Source organism: Elephantulus edwardii, unplaced genomic scaffold (genome assembly GCF_000299155.1).
Source record: "Elephantulus edwardii isolate Elephantulus edwardi_28Jun2011 unplaced genomic scaffold, EleEdw1.0 scaffold00328, whole genome shotgun sequence".
NCBI lineage: Eukaryota > Metazoa > Chordata > Mammalia > Macroscelidea > Macroscelididae > Elephantulus > Elephantulus edwardii.
The window spans coordinates 128,383-143,478 of NW_006400078.1; the positions used below are offsets into that span (position 1 = coordinate 128,383).

The window sequence follows — 15,096 nt, forward strand, 5'->3', positions numbered from 1 at the left end:
CTGACTTTGACAAGCACTGTGGCATTTGGACAAGAACAAACTGGGAGGAGGGTAGAGAGAATAGTGCAACAATGAATGAGTGCAAGCCCAAAATCTCTGTAAATGTTTATGAAAATAAAATATAATTATAGAAAAAAAAAGAGGTCATGCAGAGCATAAGTATCATTTAAAAAATACTTATCAAAGGAAAAGAAAACAGCTGCCAGTCACCTGTAGGACACGTTCAGACTAGAGATGCCCAGGCCCTCTCAGTCCTTTTAAATCACAATGGCTGGGAGCAGGGCCAGTCTATGTAATCATTCAATGTGCCCACCTCAAGATGCAAGAAGACAGGAGGTCAGACTTTGCTCTCCTGGCCCCACAGGAAAGCATAAAGACCGTGAAGGGTTAACATAAGCTTTGGCGGTCAATCTCCTCTTGTACAATTAACTGCCTCTGAAAATCCACTGGAGTGTGAGCTACAGATTGGTTCCGACTCAACAGTATTCAACAACAACAGGGCTCTGTCAGCAGCAGCAGCAGATGAGCGGGCTCCTGATCACCAGTGAGGGGCCACAGCAACGCTGACTGATAAGACCAGGAGGTGAACCATGAATTTCCAAGCTATTACTAGCAGAGTTGAGCTTCTGGTTTCACAGAGGACAATCAGCAAGGCAGTGACACACTGACTGCCATCATGGGATTGAGCATGACAGAGATCTTGAGGACAGTACAAGACAGGACAAGGTTCAGGCTTATTGTTCACAGGGTTACTAAGTCATTGTCAGCTCAATGGCACTGAACAACAACAACAGTTTCCAAAGAAAAACAGGTCGTTCTTTATTAACATTTACTATGGGGAGAATCTTCCATGTGTCTTCTGAGATACAAGCTCAATAACAGAAACATAACTACACATATGTGTATTTGTACATAATTCTGGAGGACTTGATTCAGTTTTTCTCAGACCTTCAGAGCTATGTGGAACAGTCCACTGACGAGGAGTGGTTCATGCAATCTCCAATTTCAAGTCCCCTCTAGAGGACAGAGGAAATACCTGCTCTAATCTGTCAGATTCAAAGAGCTGACACATGCAACAGTGAATGAATGGAAATCCAAAATCTCCGTAAATTTTCATTAAAATTAATAATAATTAGAAAAAGAAAAAAAAACAATCAACAAAGAGCTGACAGGAAAGCTTCATCTCAGCCATGCTACTGAGCTTCCTGGATTGTCAGGAGGCACCGAGCTGGCTCCAACTCACAGCAATCTCACGTACAAGAGAAACGTAGCCCGACCCCGGCCCTCCTTGTAATCCCTGCTGGGCCAGAGCCACTGCTGCGTATGTCCTTCTGCACAAGTGCTCTTTGCTTAATGTCTGTTTTCTCAGACTGTAAATACATCGAGGGATAATGTGTAAATGTCTCCAGCTGAGATGCTGGAAGAGTATACCGAATTGAGGCAAGACCAAGTCTTTTTTTCTCTAATTTTGAAAAATAAATAACTGGTAATATAAAGGACATATATTATGGATGACTTGCTGTATTACTAATAATATCACTGCTCTGGGTAAATGATCTGGGCCACGTACCTTCAGGAGGCTCGGACATGGACGGTGTGAGACAGTACATGTGGTAGCCACGGTCACAGTCATCACAGAAGAGCAGCTGGTCCTGGGAAGGCAAGAAGGGGGGTTCTGAACAAATGCTGTGTCTCAGGGTACCGGGGCATCAAGAGTGCGGGGCGTGAGGGTGCCAGAGGACAAAGGATGTCGAGAGCATGGGGTTAGGTAGGAACAAGAGCTCTGAGACACTGGGCAGGTAGAGGAAGGTAAGATGAAGGAAGAGAGACACGTAGGAGACTGCTGCTGTCCTCTTCCACTCCAGACCACACTGTCGTCACCTCTCACCTAGATCACACTAGCCTCCATTCATCTCATGGCTTCTGTGTGTCTCCTGCACTCTATTCTGTGCACCTATGGCTCCTTCCGTGGGAATGCTTTACCTTAAAAGCTGTTGTGGGGTTTTTTTTCAAATTTTTATTATTTTTTTGTGCATGTACTATCAAATCGGAGCTGACAGGTACAGGAGGAAATTGTCCCTCCTTCTCCGGCAGAGCATCTGGTGGATTTGAACCGTCTACCTCTGGGACTGCAGTACAACTTCTTGCCACTAGGCCACCAGAGCTCCCCTTAAAAGCTGTTTTAACTAGCTCCTTTGAATCATCCAAATCTCAGCATGAATATCATCTCCTCAAAAAAGCCAACACTGACCCTCAAATCTCAATTAGCTATCTAGTTCTCTCTACCCCATACTGGCTTCATCTTCCTAACAGCACTCAGAAAAACTGCCTTCATTTTACCACATATTGCTGGTTCCCAAAAGAATGTAAGTTCCTGGGACCTGGGACCTTGACTGTCTCCAATGTTCTTAGCATCTATGAGTGTGTAGCACCGTCAGGTACACATGCCCGCGCCAGGGCTCAACAGCCCTGCTGGGAAGGGGAGGTGCAGGCAGGACCTGGCTCCTCTTTTTAAAAAGTATAGTTTTGGGGCCGGGGAGAGCACACTCTGAAAGAAGAGCAAAGCCGAGGAGCAGCCGCGGGGCCATGGGCTACGCACGTCATTCTCGGAGGTGCCGCAGATGTTGCAGCACTTGCACTCGATGCACTGCCAGCGGTAGGTCTTCACTGCTGCCATCATCACGGGGGTGAACTGGAGGCAAGACGGGTGGCCTGTTGGGGGAAGGGAGAGCAACAGGCAGCTGGAAGTGGAAAGGAGAAGAGCAGCACCCACAGCTTCCACCAACATCTTCTCTCACCCAGAAGAATCAAGGTGAGCAGTATTCAAGGAGACAGCCACCTGAAGCCACCAGTGGATTTTCGATTAAGCAAGCAAACTGTTGTTGCGGATGTTCGCTATCAATTGGGTCAAGCCTGACTCGTGGCTACCCCACATGCAATGCAACTGAACAAAAACTGTTTTGCAACGTCTTGGAATTTGGCTATGTTCACGTCCATGGCTGCAGCTACTACGCCAATCCACCTCATTGAGGCTCTTAACCCCCTGTCCCTTACTCCTCTCTCTCTCACATACACACACAGAGAGAAAGATGGTGAGAGTGTGAGCCCATCAGCAACGTGTGAGTGGGCGGAGGTACCTGAGCGGCCACAATCGGAACAGGACACCAGCTCCTCAGGCTGTCCGGTCTTCTTGTTGATCTTCGAGTCCCCCAAGCAGAAGTCACAGTAGTTGTTGGGGAGGGCCAATCCATCAGGGCCTTTCTTGGCTACAGGGAGACAGAGAAGAGTGAAGAGCGTGGATGATGCCTACAGAGCCTCTGGGTGCATCAACCGTCCTACAGCAGGGGCTTCCTCAGCAGGCCCACCCGGCATGCCTACCACCTTCTCCACCTCAGCTTACATTTCTGCTCCTCGGACCTCTGGGAAACAGGCGTGGGAGGCTGAGAGTCTTCCTTGTCTTCACCCTCCTCCTCAGCCAAATGGGAGTGGGCATAGTGGTAACTGAGGCCTGGCCGGTTCTTGTAACGTTTCCCACAAACTGAGCAGGGAGAAGGCAACAAGAAAAAGGTGTTAGGACCTGAGTGTGCTGGCCAAGGCGGGAGGCAACCACCCTCATCACCCTATCAGCTCTGTCCTGGGACAGCTCCCACGGCCTAGCCAGAAGCACTGGGTGCCAGGCCTCTCCACCTTTGGGGCCCTTCTACCTCCTGAATACAGTGCCATGGGAACCACAGTAGGGTCTCGTCACATGGACTTTTGGGAGATCTTACCCTCTGGCCCACCACTTGCCTGGGTCAAGAAAAGGGAATGTCTATATTCTTCCAAATTAGCAGGAAAAGATAAGGAAGTGACTCTGTTTCTGTATCCTTGGGAAACATGGGAAGTGCACGTTATCCCAGATGTGGAGAAAGGAGGGGTGGGGATGATTCCTTGGGAAGAAGCTATGAATCGAGTCTGGCAGGGAATTAGGTCCCCAAAGAAACATGCACACCCTGTATCAATGCCTTGTCGGCCTCCATTACCAGCAAGAAAGGCCAATTACCAAAATCTTGGGCAGTGATACTGAGGAGGGCACGGGGCCAGCAGGGAAGGGAGGGGAGAGAGGATAGGAGGAAGCAGGGGGTGGTGGGGCAGTGGATACATCCACTGACTTCTGTCTGGGTGGAAAGGGAGCAGAAGGACCTGCTCTTATCAGACTCCTGTAACGCTTCTGAAGACACCCCACGTGTGTGACTCCACCTGGCCATGAAATAAGTTTGTGGGAGACGGCAGCGGTAAAGCCACCTGTCAGGACCTTGCAGAGTGGAGGAGCAGCAATGTTCCACTACTCCTATTCCCATGCCATTCCTTTCCAGAGATTTTAAAACTAGCATCACAAGAAGCAGAAAGGCAGGAGGAAAGGGAGGAGGGAGAGGGACAGGAAAAACCCCAAGTCTGAAAAGCTGAGAGAGCTACCTCTCTGGGGCGCTTTCGAGGTATGCTTTTGTTTGAAACTATCTGAAAGACAGAAAGAAAAGTCGTGAGAGGAAGGTCTTGATAACTTGAGACAGGAGCAGCAGCAGCAGCAGGAAAGTGGAGCAAACGAGAGAGACCCCAGGGTGGAGGGACAGAGCTGGGCGAGCCAGTGAGGTAGGGGGCAAACAGACATTGGACAACTCCGTGTGGACCCCTGGGGCCCGGGACTGACTGGGGCCAGCAGACCTGGACGCCATCTCTAGAAGAGGCTAACCTGGCTCCTGCAGTCACTGCCAGAGGGAAGCGGCAAGCTCACACCAGCATGCACATCCCACCCGTCGTGTGGCACAGGCAGGGCCCCCCAGGGGTCTCAGTGAGCAACAGGACAAGCAGCCAGGCTTGGCTGGCCACACCCCTCCCCACTGCATGTTCCGAGCAGGAGCCGAGTCCAAGGCAAGGCGTCCTTCCTCTGTGAGGCACTCACTGTCACAGGCATAGGGCTTGTCCCGGTCCTCCAGGATGGCAGCATCCAGCTTCTTACGGGCGCTGCTCACACCTTTACCCTGCCAGGGAGAACAAAAAAAAAAAAGAGTTCTCCCTAAAATGTCCAGGCCAAGCAGCTAATCTGTCCTGTGGCTGCTAATCTCACTTAAAAAAAAAATGCCCCAGGTTGCAGGTAGCCCCTAGCCCCTGACCTTGGCTTTGCCTTTGCCTCGACGCTTTGGGGTGTCTTCTTCATAGTCCTCATCATCAAGGTCATCCAGGAAGTCATCTGGTTCTAGGATCCGCTAAGTGGACAGGAAGAATAAGACAGATGGGAATAATGTGCACGTAGAAGACCCCCCACAACAGACCCGGCCAAGGCCACCTGGCCCTCCACCAACTCCTGCTCCATCCTCACCACTGCTCTTCAGCCCCCCACTAAGGCTCTGAGCCTCACTTTATATAGTCCCCTACTTTATATCCAAGAGACCAAAAAATGCCATGTTTCATATCATTTCCCTGAGGCCTAAGCAGACATCACCTTCCTGTATCTGCACCATCACAGCGCGCAATCAGGTCTCCTTCCGGCAGCACCCCTCCTAGGTGTACATTAATTAGAGCTTTACTGCTTGGTTTGTGTGTGGTCATGAGACAAGGTTCTAAATGCTCTGCTTTAATCTCCCCACCTGGAGTGGAGTACCTACTTCATAAAGCAATGACACTCACAGGCACCACAAAGTTTTTGGACAAAAAAGGATGAATGAGGGGGAGCTCTGGTGGCCTAGTGGCAAGGAATTGCAACTACAATCCCAGAGGCGCACCGTTCGAATCCACCAGATGCTCTGCCGGGGAAGGAGGGACAATCTCCTCCTGTGCCAGTCAGATCTGATTTGACGGTACATGCACACAAAAATAATTAAAAAAAAAAAAAAGGATGAAAAAGTGACAGCCTGTCACGGAGCACAGCAAGTAAGAGGGAAGGCCATGGAGAGAGAAGCTAGTCAGTTCCAGTGCCCACTGGGACCCACAGCAGGACAGTCCCCTAGGAACCATGCCACTGGCCCCCGGCTTCTGCTCCAGATTTAATTACTGAGCAGCCCCTCATAAAGAGGAGGCTGCACCCACCTCTGTTCCCTGCACTACAAACATGAAGCTTGTGTACCTTCCGAGCCCGACTGTTGGTCACAGGAAACTCGCCCAGACTATCATCATCAACTCGGGGATCTGGGGCACCTCGCTTCTCCAGAGGGTCAGTGCGCAGGAGAGCCTCTAAACTGCTGCCATCCTGAGAGATAAGGCCTTCCTTCTTCAGGGTCTGGTCTGTGTCTACAAGCCAGGGCATGAAGAGCGAGGCTTAGCAGGGCTGAGAGCAGACCGCCCGGGATCTGCATAGTGCTGGGCTAGCCAGAGGCCCACCACACAAAGACCCCAGGTCACAGCAACATTATCTGTCTGCCTCTCTACTCCACTGAGTTATTTAAAGGAAGGAATCACATCTACTTCACGTCAGGACCTTCCTGATGCAGCACAGGGCCTGGAACATGCAGCAGGGAGGGGTGGGCCTCACCTGGTTTAATGGATGGGAAGGAGAGTCGAGGATCTTCTGGCGGGTGGGCTCGTCGCTTTTTCCTCCAGCGTCGGGCAGGGTAGGAGTACAGCTGCCCAGAGGCCAACCCTGTGAGGAAGAAAGATAAGTCAAGCACCAACTAAAGCTTTGAAAAAAGCACTGAAACACTATCCAGACTGGCAGGCCCCCACCGTGAGTGCAGCCTAAGGGAGGAATCCGGACAGTGAGGGTCTGGGACAGGAGAGGGCAGTTTATGGAAAAGAGAAATGGATGTAGGCTCAAGCAACCTGGCTTCAAGTCCAGCAATAAACTTAGTATGGCATAAGCAGATTCTAGCTGCATCTATCTACTTATTGTTCCTGGGCTTCCAATCCTGAAAAGACCATACTCATCAAAGGTGGAAGGCAGGAGGGAGACAACCTTGCTGGTTCATTACCTATGTTGAGGAGGCCCTTCTTCCATGTGCACCTGAGCCTGCTTCTCCCAAATCTGGCCCCTCACCTGGACCCCGGTGTCGCTTTTCCATCCAGATATAGCAGTTGCTCTGTGCTACTCCAGTCTGTGAGTCCAAGAAAGGCAGGCGTACGCTACGCTCAGCACAAAGGCGGGCATTGTAATTGTGGCACTGTTCCATGGCATCTTTGTAATACTGCTCCCCGAGGCTGCAGGAAAGACACAGATCAGAGAGAGGGCTGTGTGTGGTGAGGGGGGTGTGGTGACCTATTCCTCTCCCTTACCATCTGCTCTCTAAAAGGCTCGAGGGGCTAGAAGACTGTATCATCAGTTATTTGCCTTCATTTCTGCCTCATGGGACACTAAGCCTTTCCACTAGGCCATCAAAAGGAAGCACACTTTATAAATAAGTTACAGTCTAGAACATACAATTTCATCATGCATCTAATCAGAAGGAAATCTGAATCCATAGAGAAAGAAATGAATGTTCATTCTGTGATGCTTCTTCTGGACCCAGCCTTGTGCTAGTTATCATTCTCAATGCTCACAGGAGAGGAAGCAGATGTTGCTACTGCTTCTGTTAGGTTCTGTCGAGTCACTTCTGACTCTACCTATCCCACTTACAACAGAAAGGAAACATGACAGGTTCTGAACTATCACTGTGCTTGAACCCTCGTCACCCTCAGAATCACTGTGTCACCCTTGCCATACTCTGACCCATTACTGTGATCACCATCACTGTGCTGTGCTCCAAACTCTCACTGCAGCCACACTCACCGTGCTCCAGCCCATCACAGCAGTCACCCTCACCGTGCTCCAGCCCATCACAGCAGTCACCCTCACCGTGCTCCAGCCCATCACAGCAGTCACCCTCACCGTGCTCCAGCCCATCACAGCAGTCACCCTCACCGTGCTCCAGCCCACCACTGCAGTCACTCTCTCCAAGCGCCAACCTCTCACTGCAGTCACCCTCACTGTGCTGTGTTCCAACTTCTAAATGCAGTCAACCTTGCTGTGCTGTGCTCCAATCTCTCACCTACACTCACCCTCACTGAGCTGTGCTCTAAATTCTCACTACGGTCACCCTCTGTGCTCCTCTAGCCCCTCACTATAGTCACCCTCTCTGTGCTGTGCTCTAGCCCATCAGTGCGGCCACCCTCTCTGTGCTCCAGCCCATCAGTGCGGTCACCCTCTCCATGCTCCTCTAGCCCCTCACTATAGTCACGCTCTCCGTGCTCCAGGCCATCGGTGCGGTCACCCTCGTTGTGTTCCTCACTAGTCCACTGAGCTGAGAGTCTTCCCTTTCTTGCAGACACTGTTCCCAAGCATGAATCCTCCACGGTCCCTCGTGATTACATGTTTAAAGTACGTGAGGTGCAGTCCATCACTCCCTCTCTGAAGGAGCAGTCTGCCTATTCTTTTATGAGATTGTTAGCCCCTTCTTACAAATGTTGAAATTTCAACCTAGCATTGGGGACTTTGGCTAATTATAATTTATCTCTACAATGAAATTCTGCTTATGTACAAATAAAAGGAAACCCTTCATATCCTGAAATGGTAAAATACCCAAAATAAATAGGAAAAAAAGAATAAAGTGGGTTTTTTGGTTTTTTTAAAAAATTACTTGTGTGTGTGTGCGCCATCAAATTGGATCTGACTGGTACAGAAGGAGATTTCCCCTCCTTCTCCAGCAGAGCATCTGGTGGATTCGAACCGTGCACCTTTGGGATTGCAATGCACCTTCTTGCCACTAGACCACCAGAGCTCCCTAAGAATAAAGTTTTGAGAAATGTTATAGGGTTGTGTTTCTTATAACTATGGAGGGGGTGGAGGTGGTGGTGAGGAGATAAGAGACTGCAGATCTCCAAAGAGGAAAATCAAGTGACATAGGTACTTCCACCTTGATACCTTATTAGAAGCCTGGAATCTTGAACTGGGTATTTAGTCAACTTCTAATAAATTCTTGATGCTGATCTTAGTCAGAGGAAGCAACTGCACATCATTCAACTTTCTCCTCAAGCCATGACATGCAGGAGGCTGGCTTGCTTGAAGGCCCATCCCAGACCTTTCTCCATCCCTACACCTCTGAATTAAAAAGTAAAGAAGCTTCTTGGATTTAAAAGGTTTCACTTGAATAGCTTGAAATCTGAACCAAGTGCAAATCTGTAAGTGCTTTACAGGCTGCAAAACTATACAACACTAGGCTTTATCTGGCTGTAAGAAACATGTACAGGGAAGCAATCGTGTTCTCACACTTCAGGGTTTATCCAGTATTTTGGTATTAGAACTTAAAACACCTATAACCATTCATATTCACATTTGATTAAGAGTAAAATAAACCAAAGGCAAAGGTGGATTCATTTCCAGCTGTACCCAGGACTCCTGTAGGTGTCTGGTACTTGGACCTGACTTAGTCTGGCGACAAGATACCACTTAAGAGTGGACCCAAGTTGACTCAAGTGGACTTCAGGCTCTTTTTCTCTAGCTTAAAGTGTTTGGATTAGATAGGCTCCGCCACAACACAATTTTCTGCTTAGGGAGACATTCACCAGAACTTGACAGCGTAAGTCTCTGCTGTTAATGTTCACAACTTGAACTACTTCAACAAACTGTTCTGGAATCAAAAGAGACTTTCATGGAGTTGCTGCAGGAGACAGCACAGCTTAGTGTGTTGCTTCCAGCACCTGAAAAAGACACACCACACGCAGAGGCAGCAGCAACAGAGGTACAGACTGGCTTGATTCAATGAGCGGTAATTACTGTAATTTGAGGCAGGAACAAATCCTGTGTTGGAGAGTGCAGACGGCAGAGGCTCACATTTGCTCGCCTTTAGGAGGCAGCCTTGTCCGCACTCCGCTGAGGAAAATTGGATAAACAAGTCTGAGTGCAGCAGCTCCTTTGTTTCTGCTGATGGGAACCGATAGTGACACTTGAAAGCCAAATGCAAGAAGGGCTAGACTTGCTGAGTTGTAAACAGAGCTTGAAACTGGCTCAAACCAGTTCAGGTGTATGGTCAAAGAAGAAGACTCAGAACAGCTATGAATCTGTAAAAGGCAGGCGTGTTGGAAGATAACCAGAATGGAGAAAATGATGGAGTGGCTCCCTAGAATGGAAGACCTGCAAGTAATGAACCCTTTCAGGAGCCTGATGCAGACGGCTGGAAGAGTCCCAGGATTGGGGAGAGCAACACACATTCAAGCCAGCATGGTCCACTCGTCATCTCTGAGCAGGGGACCACTGTTTCTTACTCTGCCAGTCAAGAGATTTGGTTGCTATGCGATGAATACATTGCCCTTGTTTTCTCAGAGGGAGATTAGGTATCTACCAGGGCACCCGCTTGTAAATTTTCCCACTCAGTCATCATCTCATCACTCACATTTTATAAATTTGGTCTGTCCTGGTGTTACTGGCTATGAACAAACCAGAATGAATAGTTTTGAAGCCTGCTGCCAAGCCAAGAACAAGAAGGTTGGAAGCAGTTTAGGGGAGAATGGATGAGAGGTGTTCTGTAAATGCTCTCGGGGGTTGAGTGGCATTTCAAAAAGTGACTCCATGGAAGACGGATGTAAAGATTTACAGCTGTAGAAACCCTTCGGGGGCAGCTCTAGTCTGTCCTAAAGGGCTGTCACGAGTTGGAATTGACTTGACAATGACTTTTTTACAAACCCTTAAAGATTGTTTTACTTCTGATATCACATTTGGGAGACATAGAGACTTGACAAATAGAATTCACCCAGTACAAGATGCAAATTCCCTGACCTCAATGGACAGCTTCAGGTGTCGGAAAACAGGTGAGTCATAATCAAGAGAAGCACCAGAAGAGAAGTTGGTGAGAAGGCACAGGCAGAGAGGCGGCGCCTTGTTAAGGAGAAAACTCTGCCTGGAATGTGTTAGCCGTGGTCCTCTGAAGTTAGACTGAGGAAGAGACACCTGGTTTCTTGTTATTGGTACTCTCATTAATGGCATTTGTCACCTTCAATCTCCAGAGCTCTTTAAAGACAAATTAGAAGTCATATCCTATTTTAAGTAGGCAAACCACTATTTTACCAACTACCTATTTCCCTGAAGAAATACTTGAAGTATCCAAACCTTCCTGACGTATTACTCAAAACCTTGGCAAACCTGACATTTCTCCAGTACAGAAAGATTCCCTAGAAGAGCAGGGTGAATAATAATAATTATTATTAAGCATGAAACTGAGAGTTAAACAGGGGAAGGCCAGAGCAACAAAAACACAACATCCTAGCCAGGACGGATAACTCCATTAAGAGGTAAGATCAACAACATCATTTCTAAATTGAGGAAAATGCCAGTCTGAGGAGAGAGCAGAGAGAGGGGAAACTGGAGTGGGCAGATCAGAGAGACAGATAATGGTGCTGGGAGGAGGGGTGGCTGAGAGAGGCAGCAGAATAGAGCAGAAAGCAAATTAAAAGGGGGATGAAAAAAAAAGAACCACAAGAGGAGAAGCCACTTAGCTTAATGGAAGTGGGAAAGCTTTCTCAAAGAAAAGGCTCCAGGCAGGGGGGGAGAAGCAATATGCTTCATAAAAGGCTCTTGGGAAGAACAGGGCTCGAGGCGGATGAGAAGCTGTGAGATCCTTAAAGAATAAGGTCTCAAAAGTGCACCTTTCCACCCAGTCAAAATCCCAAAGCCCGGGCTTGACAGCTGCTTCCTAACATTCCTTCCTGTCCAATAAGAGGTTCTCCAGGGAGGCGTGGTGGCGCAAATGGTTAAGCCCTAAGGGAAAAGGGTTGCATGGTTGACAGGCTCCGCGGAAGAAAAGGCCTGGCAGCCTGCAGGATCATCGCTCCTGATCGGTGTGACAGTGACAGCCGGGGCCACCGTGGGTGGGCAGGGAGTGGACGGGCACTCAACGACCCCCGCCCCGCGAGGCACTGCGCCTTTCCTAAACTCATTCGGATCTCCCTGCTGCGGTCAAACCCAGTACTAAATAAAGCGCCTTTAAACTCAGAGCCAGCAGCCCCCAGCCCCCCACAGCTTGCACTGTGCCCCCATCCCGCTGTCTTCCAGGACCGGGGACCCGGAGCCGGACTGTCCTTCAGGCTGCGCGGACCGGGACCGCTTCCGGTCATTCCCGGGCCGGCACAAAGGCCCGCTGCTCCCCACACGGTCGTCCCCAGGACGCTGGAAACCCCGTGACCCCGCCACCGCGCCCCTCGACGTGCGGGGCTGGGGGCGCACGGCGACACCCCCTGTCCCCCCGGGCTCCGAGCCTGTTGCTCCCGGGGACAGTCGGCCCGGCGGGGCGCCTCGGAGGGGATCCCTGGGTGACAAGGGCGTCCTACTCGGGGTGCCGACGGGCCAGAGGGGACACTCGGGCCACCAGCCTCCCCGGTCAGCTGTCCGTCAGGGGCTCCCGCTTGTCCGCTCGGGGCCTCCACAAGTTTCCAAAGAAGCGCAAGGTCTCCCCCGCAGTCTCCTGTTGCCCTCCCCGCTCGGAGTGCCGTCCTGTCCTTTCCGGCCATGGTTTCCCCTCTGGCTCGTCCCCTTCCTGCACCGCCCCCACTCCCACCGCCCTCCCACGACCCCCAGAGCCACGAGAGAAACAAACGGCCACTCACAGCTTCACGACATTCTCCACCACGGCCGCCATCTTCCCTGCTCCTCTCCCTCGGGCCGGGAGGACCCGGAGCCCGCAGCGCGCATGCGCCGGGACCGCCCCGGGGCGCGCTTGTCCCACGTCTTTCTGCGCAGGCGCCATGCGGGCGCGCGCCCGAGAGCCAGCACAGGAAAACCACCTCCGCGGGGCTCTGCAGCCAAGCCGCGGTCCGACGCGCAGACGCGTGCAAGTGCCTGGGTTCTAATCCCGTCTCTTACAGTAGCACCAGCCGCTGGAGACAGGTAGGATTGGCCCCAACCAGTATATTGTTACTAGGTGGGGTGGAGTCAAGTACGACTCATAGTGACCCTAAGAACAACAAATCTGAACCATTTCCTAACCTGTGCTACCTTTGTTATCTCTGACATACCAGAGCTCATTACTGTAGTCGCTTTGTCAGTTCACCTCTCCTTCGCTGCTGACCTTTTCAAGCATGATGTCTCTTTCCAAGGAATCCCCCCTCCTAACAACGTATCCAAAGTATCTGAGACAAAGCTTTGCCATCCATACTTCCAAGGACCAGTCTGGCAGCATTTTTTTTTCCCCAAGACATAATTGTTCTTTAGTCAGCTCATGGAATATTCAGTACTCTCCTCCAACAACATTAACTTGAAGACAACAATTCTTCCGTCTTCCTTACTTACTGCGCAGCTCTCAGAAGCATAGCACGTGATTTAAAGGATTTTTGGTTTGAATCAGGTGCTGTTTGGTCTTCAAACAGACGTCATTGCTCTTCAGGACTTTGCAGAGGTCCCTGACAACAGACTTTCCCAGTGCAACAAGTCTGAACTCCTTAGTCCTTGGCACCAAGGATGTTTAAGTGTAAATTCAAGTAAGATGAAATCACTGACAGTTTCGATCTTTTCTCCATCTATCATGATGTTGCCTATTGGTTGAGTGGTGAAGATTTTGGTCTTTTTGATGTTGAGATGCAATCCGTATTGAAAGCTGTAGTTCTTGCTCTTCTGCAGCAAAGTGCTTCAGGTCCTCTTTACTTTCAGCAAGCAAAACGGTGTCATCTGCATAAAGCAGACTGTTGAGTCTTCCTCCAATTCTGATGTCACATTCTTTTTCATAGAGTTCAGATTCTCAAATGATTTGCTCAGCATACAGACCCAAGAGGTACGATGGTTCCTCCTCTGGGTCCTTCTGGCTTCAACCAAGATGTTGTTGTTGCTGTTGTATGCTAGAAGACCATAGCTGGTGCTCTAGCGGGTTTTCAGAGACAGTAAATGGCACAGGAAGAGATTGCCCATCTTGCTTCTGCAGGGCAGAAGATAGATTTGAACCACGTGCCTTTGAGTTGACAGCACAACACCTTAGTACTGAGCCACCAGAATCCCTCTCAATCCCAAATCAGAGAAGACAAAATGTTGGCAACAGCAGTGGGAATTCTATAGGTGATGATGAAACTAGTCAGTCCCTTTGTGGATAGATTAACACCCCATATTTGTATGATCCCACCCATCCATGTGGCAAAGTCAAAATCAGTGGCTAGGAAAGCTATCTTGAAAATAAATCCTTGACAACACAGAGCACAACAACTATTGGCTAGGGTGATTGATGCTAATTATCTGGAGGAATGCTGTTAGTTAGAGCAGAGATGGATATAAATGAAACCCAAGGAGTTGTGGGAAACCTCTTCTTAGCTCCCACAGTCAAAGGTAAAAGTTAAGGAGAGACAGGCACCTGGTTCAAGTTCAATCCTCCTACCGAATGCAAACTTAAAACAAAAACATAGAGGAAAACAATACTTTTAAAAGTATTTGACAACTAATTTAAGCAACTAAAGCCCAGAGGTTTCAGCATTCCAAATTTTTTGTTCTGCCTTTCGATGAAGATGGCAAGGAGGAAAGCCCCTCACCTCCCAAAACTGAAGCCAAAGCAAAGGCATTAAAGGCCAAGAAGGTGTCTTCCTGAAGGGCATCCACAGACACAAAAAAAGAAAATCCGCATGTCGCCCACCTTCAGGTGGCCTAAGATGCTGAGCCCAAAGACCCCTAGAAGAGTGTCCCCAGGAGAAATAAGTTTGACCACTATGCCATCATCAAGTTTCCCCTGACTACTGAGTCAGCCATGAAGAAGATAGAAGATAACAACACACTTGTGCTCGCTGTGAATGTCAAGGCCAAAAAGCACTAAAGCAAATAAGCTGTAGAGAAACTCTATGACATTGATGTGGCCAAGGTCAACACCTTGATTAGGCCTGATGGAGAGAAGAAGACTTATATTTTACTTATTCCTGACTATGAGGCTTTGGATGTTACCAACAAAATGGAATTATCTAAAGTGAGTCCATTTGAAATTTTTTTTTTGTCTCACACACAAAACCTTTTAACTTTAGGGTCTTAAAATGAAGCGTAGGTTCAGCAACTGCCATGGGAAGAATTGATCTTAGATAATGAGGTTGTTGTTGTTATGTGCCATCGAGTCGTTTCCGACTCATAGCGACCCTATGCACAACAGCCCTAAACCCTGCTCTATCCTGCGCCAACTGCACCGCCTCTGACACACCCAT

General features: G+C 49.3%; 2 protein-coding genes across 2 annotated transcripts in view; both read right to left on the bottom strand.

Annotated features, from left to right (window-relative positions):
• Positions 1-12,700, bottom strand: part of DPF2 (D4, zinc and double PHD fingers family 2) — a 14,424-nt gene extending 1,724 nt beyond the window's left edge. The window contains exons 1-10 of the mRNA XM_006901446.1: positions 12,541-12,700; positions 7,007-7,167; positions 6,506-6,613; positions 6,101-6,264; positions 5,151-5,243; positions 4,940-5,018; positions 3,401-3,538; positions 3,138-3,266; positions 2,600-2,712; positions 1,571-1,652 (exon numbers count right to left, since the gene is read on the bottom strand). Of these exons, the coding sequence (XP_006901508.1) occupies positions 1,571-1,652; positions 2,600-2,712; positions 3,138-3,266; positions 3,401-3,538; positions 4,940-5,018; positions 5,151-5,243; positions 6,101-6,264; positions 6,506-6,613; positions 7,007-7,167; positions 12,541-12,680 (1,207 nt within the window). The 5' untranslated portion in view covers positions 12,681-12,700. The remainder of the gene's footprint in view (positions 1-1,570; positions 1,653-2,599; positions 2,713-3,137; positions 3,267-3,400; positions 3,539-4,939; positions 5,019-5,150; positions 5,244-6,100; positions 6,265-6,505; positions 6,614-7,006; positions 7,168-12,540) is intronic.
• LOC102872683 (collagen alpha-1(I) chain-like) lies at positions 11,927-12,486 on the bottom strand (the record flags this gene model as incomplete). Its single annotated transcript, XM_006901520.1, has 2 exons — positions 11,927-12,148; positions 12,193-12,486. Coding segments are annotated over 2 exons (516 nt in total), but the record flags the coding sequence as incomplete, so codon positions are not given.
• Positions 12,701-15,096: the final 2,396 nt, after the last annotated feature.